We start from the raw sequence: 9,389 nt of genomic DNA on the forward strand, positions 1-9,389 counted from the left end.
TTTTAAATTATTGCTCTAGTTGTCATAAACAGTACCAAGATATCTTACATTTTATAACCCTAAACAGTACTCAAACTGCTTCTCACAAAGACCATAATTAAAATACAAAGAATGATTGGACATAGTCATCTGTCAAACTCATAACATTTCACCATCTCTCAAACAAATTGTGTTAGGGTAAACTATCATATAAACAATGAAATACAGTAAACGAATTCCTAACATGAAATAAGCCTCCATCTTATGACAAATAGTAGCATTATCATTTCACATTCTTATCTGCTATAGATAACACATCCATGACAGAAGATCAACTGCTCTCAAACACCCTATACTGCAAGGAGGGGGAACTGTTATGAGGTCCTCTTCTAAGTACACCACCTCATGGTGGGTGATTGATAGTCCCATGAGGCCAAGGGGGTGCAAGGTGTGCCCCACCCTTGGGTTTAGAAGATAAGGATACTCTAGGCACCCTATTGTAGTTTCTCCTCAAATCTCTACCATGGTTGACTATTGGGTTAAGGAGTTTCAATCATAGGAAAGTGAATAAGGATGGTATGATGAGGGGGAACAACTGTAGGACACCTCACTAGGTACACCACCTCATATCTGATGTGGAAGGCCATATGAGGCCAAGAGGGATGGTATATCCACTCTTGGGCCTAGGGTAGAGGATCGATTCGAGCACCCTATCATGTCTCCTTATTCTAACCCTTTACGGTTGAACTCCATTAATGTATTAGATACAGAAAATGCTTAAGATAATGTTCCTAACCCTAGTAGGAAAGATCTATTTTATGGATTATGCTTTCGATTATTATCTAGCACAATTGCAAGGTCTCAACTAGGATCTATCTTGTTCAACAATTTAATTGGTAAAAGATATCTCTTACTTGGAATTGTGGTCTTAGGGCAAGAACTAGGGCATTTCTAAAAGGGGACGTTACAACCTGTCCAACAAACTTGGTGTAACATGGGAATTTTTTAAAACGTGTAACATTTGCTTGTATATATGCATTATATATAATATGAAATAACATTAACTAGGGCATTTCTAAAAGGGGACGTTACAAACTGTCCAACAAACTTGGTGTAACACAGGAATTTTTTTAAACGTGTACCATTTCCTTTTATACATGCATTATATATAATATGAAATAACAAAATTAGTTATATTCACTATTTACACAATTATTACATTGTTATTTTGTTCCCATATTTTGCCAAGTTTTTCCCCAATTTTTAACTCAAATGATTGTAATCCATTTATACTTTTATGAAGCCGTGCTAATGCAAGTAAATGGGATGCTGTCATGCTCTAATATTTAATCTCATGCATAATAGTTATATTAACTTGGTGTAGAGAAATTAGTTATATTAACTTGGAATGCAAGTAAATGGAATGCTGTCATGCTCTAATATTTAATCTCATGCATAATAGTTATATTAACTTGGTGTAGAGAAATTAGTTATATTAACTTGGTGTAGAGAAATTATATTGAATGCTCTAATAGTTATATTAACTTGGTGTAGAGAAATTAGTTATATTAACTTGGTGTAGAGAAATTAGTTATTTTGCCAAGTTTTTCCCCAATTTTTAACTCAAATGATTGTAATCCATTTATACTTTTATGAAGCCGTGCTAATGCAAGTAAATGGAATGCTGTCATGCTCTAATATTTAATCTCATGCATAATAGTTATATTAACTTGGTGTAGAGAAATTAGTTATATTAACTTGGTGTAGAGAAATTAGTTATATTAACTTGGAATGCAAGTAAATGGAATGCTGTCATGCTCTAATATTTAATCTCATGCATAATAGTTATATTAACTTGGTGTAGAGAAATTAGTTATATTAACTTGGTGTAGAGAAATTATATTGAATGCTCTAATAGTTATATTAACTTGGTGTAGAGAAATTAGTTATATTAACTTGGTGTAGAGAAATTATATTGAATGCATAATAGTTATATTAACTTGGTGTAGAGAAATTAGTTATATTAACTTGGTGTAGAGAAATTATATTGAATGCTCTAATAGTTATATTAACTTGGTGTAGAGAAATTAGTTATATTAACTTGGTGTAGAGAAATTAGTTATTTTGCCAAGTTTTTCCCCAATTTTTAACTCAAATGATTGTAATCCATTTATACTTTTATGAAGCTGTGCTAATGCAAGTAAATGGAATGCTGTCATGCTCTAATATTTAATCTCATGCATAATATAAATAACTATTATGCATGAGTTAAAAATTGGGGAAAAACTTGGCAAAATAACTAATTTCTCTACACCAAGTTAATATAACTAATTTCTCTACACCAAGTTAATATTCACTATTTACACAATTATTACATGCTCTAATTATATTGAATGCTCTAATAGTTATATTAACTTGGTGTAGAGAAATTAGTTATATTAACTTGGTGTAGAGAAATTAGTTATTTTGCCAAGCTTTTCCCCAATTTTTAACTCAAATGATTGTAATCCATTTATACTTTTATGAAGCCGTGCTAATGCAAGTAAATGGAATGCTGTCATGCTCTAATATTTAATCTCATGCATAATAGTTATATTAACTTGGTGTAGAGAAATTAGTTATATTAACTTGGTGTAGAGAAATTATATTGAATGCTCTAATAGTTATATTAACTTGGTGTAGAGAAATTAGTTATATTAACTTGGTGTAGAGAAATTATATTGAATGCTCTAATAGTTATATTAACTTGGTGTAGAGAAAATATATTGAATGCTCTAATAGTTATATTAACTTGGTGTAGAGAAATTAGTTATATTAACTTGGTGTAGAGAAATTATATTGAATGCTCTAATAGTTATATTAACTTGGTGTAGAGAATTCTCTACACCAAGTTAATATAACTAATTTCTCTACACCAAGTTAATATTCACTTTTTAAACGTGTACCATTTTCTTTTATATATGCATTATATATAATATGAAATAACAAAATTAGTTATATTCACTATTTACACAATTATTACATTGTTATTTTGTTCCCAAATTTTGCCAAAGTTTTTCCCCAATTTTTAACTCAAATGATTGTAATCCATTTATACTTTTATGAAGCCGTGCTAATGCAAGTAAATGGAATGCTGTCATGCTCTAATATTTAATCATTTTGTTCCATGTGTAAGTCACAAACTATAAATAAATGTAAAAACTAGTAATAAGCATGTTCTACTAATTGAATGATGATTGTTAATCAGAAGACCAGAAGTATATATTGAATTCATTGATTTAAACTGATCTTTTGAGTTCTAGCTGGCACTGAGCAGATCCATTTCTGAAGCTCTTGTTAAGTTCCCTTGCATATCTGGATCCTTTTATGTTGTTTCATATGCTTTAAAAGAAGAAAAAACACTTTACAATATTTTTTGTGTTCACATTTTGTTCCTTAGCAGTGTTTGCCAATGTTTGCAACAAGAAAAATCTAGGTTACCGGGTTCGCCTCTGGGCCCCCCTAGTACGGGTCCAGGTTCGACCGGGCCCGTGGTACGGGTCCGGTTCGACCTGGGTTCGACCAGGGTTCAAAAAACCCAGAGTGGGTTCAACCCTGGTCGAACCCAGTCGAACCCAGGTGGTTGGGCGGCCCGTAAAGTCACAAAACAATGCAAATTTAATTTTTTTTTCAATTCCGCCTTGTAAAAAGTGAGAGTTATAATCTAAAATTGACTTCTAAAACATTTTATTGACTCATTTCACCTCATTTGTGTTGCAAACAAAAGTTTTATGAGAACAAGTTGAATAAAGGGTGAACAAAATTTGGCTTCCAAGATCAAAGAGGAGGAGTTGAAGACTGATTTTTGAAGCTTCAACAAGTGTTGCAATATCATTTCCATACATTTTCAAGCTTCCATTGGCTGCAAGAGGTAGGTTTTTGAACATTTTTTTCCAACTATTTTTGTTTCACAAATTGTCAAACATGAAACTTGAATTTTTTTTCATTATTTAGTTTTTGTTTTTGAATATGTTTATATTATTTCTTGCCATAGGAACTAGAATGGCATCTACATCTTCCTCCATTGGCAATGAACAAATAATTGCAAAACAAAGAAATCTTCCTCCATTGGCAATGAACAAATAATTGCAAAACAAAGAAATCTTCCTCCATTGGCAATGAACAAATAATTGCAAAACAAAGAAATGATCCAAATTCTCCCTTATGGAAATATGTGGACATTATAAAACAACTTCTGGGAGGTGGGGGATTCCGTTGGAAATGCCATGGATGTGATATTGAACATAATAGTTCATATTATCGGGTGGTAGGTCATTTGTGTGGAATAAAAGGAAGAGGCATCAAAAAATGCCCTGGAAAAAATGGTAAACCTATACCAGATGAGACAGTGATGAAATATATTAGGGAGCATGACGCGGCAGAAGAGAGGGAAGCCCGTAGATTGAACCAAACCGCATCAAAGAAAACAAAGGGAATGCAAGGCCCTTCTAATCCCACTATTGTAGTAGAAGACCACCCCTTCTTTGCCACAAATGAACCTCAAAGTGAACCACCCTTGACATGTAAAAGAACAAAGGGGCCTTTAGAAACCGCATTCCAAAATGAGAGTAGAGACAATACTGACGAAAATATAGTAAGGTGCATTTATGCAAATGGGTTGTCATTCAATGTTGTTCGCTCCCCATATTGGAAGCAAATGATAAAAAGTGTTAATGAGGCTCCAAAAGGGTATAAGGGCCCCAGTTATGAGAAGGTACGTGGAACATTATTGGAGAAAGAGATGAAGGGGGTTGAAGATGCATTGAAACCCATAAGGGATTCATGGGTTGAGACAGGTGTAACAATTGTTTCAAATGGGTGGAAAGATGCTAAAAACCGTCCCTTGATCAATGTCATTGCGGTGTCCCCTAAAGGGGCAATGTTTTTGAGAGCTGTGGATTGTGAGGGCCAAATAAAAGATGGCCAATTTATTGCAGAAATTCTCATCTCTGCCATTGAGTCTGTGGGATCCCGCAATGTTGTCCAAGTCATAACGGACAATGCAAAAAATTGTAGAGCTGCTGGTTTGTTGGTTGAGCAACGCTATGAACACATCTTTTGGACACCTTGTGCGGTACATTCACTCAATCTTATGCTACAAAGGATTGGACAAAAAATAAAATGGATCAGAGATGTGTATGCAGTATGCAGAGGCTGAGGACATCCAGATGTTCATCACAAACCACCACATGTCTCAAGGGATTTTTAGAACCTATTTGAATTTGGAGCTATTGAAGGTAAGTGAAATTGTAATTTAATTTTACATTTTCTGATTTTTTTTAATTTTCAATGTTCATAATATCATTGTGTAAGCTATATTGTGTATTCTTCTTTAAAGTTTGGCTTTATTTTTTAATCATTTGGCATTAATTTGTGTTATAGGTTGCTGAGACCCGTTTTGCATCAACACAATCGTCTTAAGACGACTTGTGAAAGTTAGAGTGGCACTATGCAATATGGTGATCAGCACCAATTGGATTGTATGGAAGCAAAGTAGCACTGAGAGGGCAGAAAAAATTAGGGATAGAATATTGAGTGAGAAATGGTGGGATCTCGTTACATATCTCCTAAGTATCACTGAGCCCATCATGAGCATGATTCGCTATACAGACATGGATAGGCCTTACATAGGTGAGATTTATGATGGCATTGACTCAATGCTTGAAAAAATAAAGGTCACTATAAATGAAAAAGAGAATGATCCTCAGGAGAAATTCCTCAAAGAACTGGAAGTAATTATTGTAGAAAGGTGGAATAAGATGACCACTCCTTTGCACCTTCTTGCCTATGCATTGACACCTAAGTACTATAGCAATCAGTTTCTTGATAAACCAGGAAGGATTCCACCATGGAGAGATCTAGAAGTATCTGATGGGTACAAGGCAGCATTTCTTAGACTATATCCCGATGATGATTTGCGAGATGTTGTTACAAATGAGTTCATAGAATTCGCAAATAGGAATGGTCTAAGTGTTGATGCACTTCGTCATAGATCCAAGAAGGATGCTCATAGCTGGTGGTACTTCCATGGCACATGCTTCCAACACCTACAACCCCTCGCTATAAAAGTTTTATCACAAGTAAGTTTAATTAATTAAAATTTTAAATTTACAAGTTTTGGTTTATTTATGGTTTACTTTGTCTTCATAGGTTGCTAGTAATTTTATTTTTATTAATATATAACTTTAATTGTTTACTTTGTCTTCATAGGTTGCTAGTTCATCTGCTTCAGCACATACTCTTTCATCCACTCTGTAAAGCGCAATAGGCTGCTATCAAAAAGAGCGGAGAATTTAGTATATGTGCATTCCAAAGATGTGGGATATAGAGCCAGAGCATACTGGATGCTCCTGCTTCTCAGCTTCTTGCATTGACACTTGATGACTCGGAAATTGAGCCAACTTATAGTGCAAGTGCAAGTGGCATTGGCTCATCTAATGTCAATGTCAATGAGGAGGAGGAGGAGGAGGAGGATGATGAATTAGATGATCCATTTGATGATTAACCTTTAAGTTTAGATTGTTGAAAGTTGAAACAATGATACTTGAATATTTTGTCATTTTGATATCAAACTTGATGTATATGATGCTATTATGGTATGATCATGATGCTATGATTACAAGTTTATGTTTGTTTTGTTGTTTATATGATGCTATGTGACATGCAAATTTTAATTCATGCTTATACGCTTCACAAATGTCAAAATATATATATATATATAAAAATTACATGTTTTTGTACTAACGAACCCAAACGAATCCAAACCCCTTTTCAAAATTTTGCCGTACCGGCTACCGGGTTCTTCGAACCCAAACCCGTGCCCAAACCCGAACCGGCAATCTAGAGAAAAATGAACAGCAAAAATTGTAGTTTGATGCATCCTTTTGACATAAACCCTGAATGTTTTCAATCTTAATTATGCATATGAATCACAATCAATTGAAATTGCTGACTCGATGCCCTTTCATGATTCAATTTTATAACAGAATCTAAACAGATCCTTTGCCATAAATCTTATCGTGCACCCCAAAATTAAAATTGGAGAACGATCATTTCACAACAAACCTTCTCAATTCAATGACCATAAGTTATAGAAAAGAGAATTGAAAACCAAAAATTTCCCAATCATGCAATTTAAGTAAATCAACTGAACCTTCTGTAAATTGAATTTTATTGCCCAACACCTTGATATAGATAAATAATTTCTATAATAATTAGCTCCCCTCGGATTCCTAAAAATTCATTTCCAGCATTGAACAAGTTAATATACAGTGAACTTCCATTTCCTTGAAAGAGCATCCTAAAACTCACACTGTAGCCCAAGTTAACCCCTCACCATGGCCTGTAACCTCACCCAAAATTTCCCAAGGGACAAAGTAAAAGAAAATCACCACTAAAATAGCAGATTGAAGAGTCAAATGTCAATATGAATAAGCAAATATGCTCTCATGATCTGGACAGAGTATTCTCATGAAGCTCAATCAAACCCTCAATCATTATTTTATGACTCTGTAAAACTTGCCAGAACCTTAACCTTAGCGATTCCTATCAAGCCAAGCTGACTCCAACTATCTGACTTGCCACTCACTACCTAAAAGCCTAAAGATAACGGAAAAGAAGAATAAAACAGAAACCAGTAATCTACCTTACTTTATTTCGTCAAAATGTCTTAATTTCTTCTTTGCAGCACCGAAAGCGAATTGAAGGCATACTTTTTTGTGATTTCGACCAACTTTTGGTGATATTTTATCAATTTAGGTTGGCAAAGAATTGGCCTATATGGCAAAGTCCCAGTTCAAGACCAAAATGAATTTGCAGAGATCAGCACAGTTCAAGCCTTCACACGATGCCTTGGTTAGTGTTTTGTTGTTTATTTTAACAGCACGGGGAATGTATAAATTAAAATTCATACGGGCCGGTTCACAATTATTTGCAAAACTATTTGTTATAGTCATTTCTTATTATTTTGAAAAATCATTCCACATGCACTCATATAGATTTGTAAATTACGTAGCAATTGATAAAATAGATAAAAAATAAAAAATTGAGTACCTTTGCGTCCGAGTTCAAATCCTTCCGCAACTTTTTAATCTACCAGGAGAAAAGAAAACCAAAGACCAAAATAGATATAAATGTCCAAGAAAGCAAATGAATTTCGATTTTAACAGCAGACGAGAATAAAACGGATCAAAAATGGAAAAGCGATTCGGGGCAGCACAAAAAGACATTAACCACAAAATTTGACGGTAAATATCATAACATCGCATAAATTATTATTGCGCATTTGTCTCACCTCGGGTTCACATTCTGTAGAGGAATAATCGCAAGCTCTATCCATGTCTGACAGTGGTCTGGAGTTCGAATCACAGCGTGAAAAATAAATCTCTCCCCTGCTTCATCCCTTGTGACATGCTTGCCGATCGCTTGATTCAGCCAAATATTAATTTATATTTTTGGAATAATGTTTGCTTGAAAAAAATGAAGGCAAATCTAACTTCACCAATAAAGTAAAGGCACTTTATATTGAAAAAAATAAAATAAAATAACTAATTAATTTTTATATATGATTAAGGGCAAAATCATTTAATAGTAAGTTAGAGATTAACTTAGCTATGAAATGAATTGTATGGAATTTAAATAAATAAAATTAAAGATATTTAATTTTATACTTGGTAAATATATATTGAGTTTGATATCAAGAGTTTGTTCACATTATATTTAAGATTTATGTTTACAGACGTGGGTTCAAACCTAGTTTTGACTGAAAGAGACGGTTTACCCAACTGCGTCTAGGTGGGGTCTCTGGGTTTAGCATGCGGCTTAAAGGATTAGTATTTCCTTGCTTGGATTGACTTGGTAATAGGGTTGCAAGTGAGTTGCAGGGAAACCTTTGAGATGTGTGTGTGTGTGTGTGTGACGTATTGTGGTGAAAAATTAGGATTTCCACCACAAGAAGGATGAAAACCACTAATTTTAATTTAGGGACCAATTACATTAAAGAGGGGTAAACCCAATGGATCTAGCCACAAACCAGCAAGAATAAGGGCTGAGAATTCTATTGGATTTACTGAATTTGATTTGATTGCCCTCTTTTAAATTGAATTGTGAAAATGTTGAAATTAGGGTAAATGTACATAAATTGATGTAAAAATGCATGAACAATGAGCTACAGTCGTCGAATCGAGCCACCAACCTCGATCTAAGGAATGTAAATGTATTTGGATTTATTCCCAAAAGGAGCTCCTGAGTTGTTGGGACTGTGGTCGTGGTCGCCCTGGTCCTCTACACTTTTCGCACTCCAATGAAGGATCGATCCATCACAGTAAATAAAGCCAATTCTGAAGATCGCGGTTCCATACCTATTATTGCAC

General features: G+C 34.2%; 1 protein-coding gene across 3 annotated transcripts in view; it reads right to left on the reverse strand.

Annotated features, from left to right (window-relative positions):
• The window catches only part of LOC131034951 (eyes absent homolog), a 142,747-nt gene extending 134,266 nt beyond the window's left edge, over positions 1-8,481 (reverse strand). For all 3 annotated transcript variants that reach the window (XM_057966565.2, XM_057966566.2, XM_057966564.2), the window contains exons 1-2: positions 8,312-8,481; positions 8,071-8,109 (exon numbers count right to left, since the gene is read on the reverse strand). In XM_057966565.2, the coding sequence (XP_057822548.2) occupies positions 8,071-8,109; positions 8,312-8,356 (84 nt within the window). In that variant the 5' untranslated portion in view covers positions 8,357-8,481. The remainder of the gene's footprint in view (positions 1-8,070; positions 8,110-8,311) is intronic.
• Positions 8,482-9,389: the final 908 nt, after the last annotated feature.

The sequence above is a fragment of the Cryptomeria japonica genome, chromosome 8 (genome assembly GCF_030272615.1).
Source record: "Cryptomeria japonica chromosome 8, Sugi_1.0, whole genome shotgun sequence".
NCBI classification, from domain to species: Eukaryota; Viridiplantae; Streptophyta; class Pinopsida; order Cupressales; family Cupressaceae; genus Cryptomeria; species Cryptomeria japonica.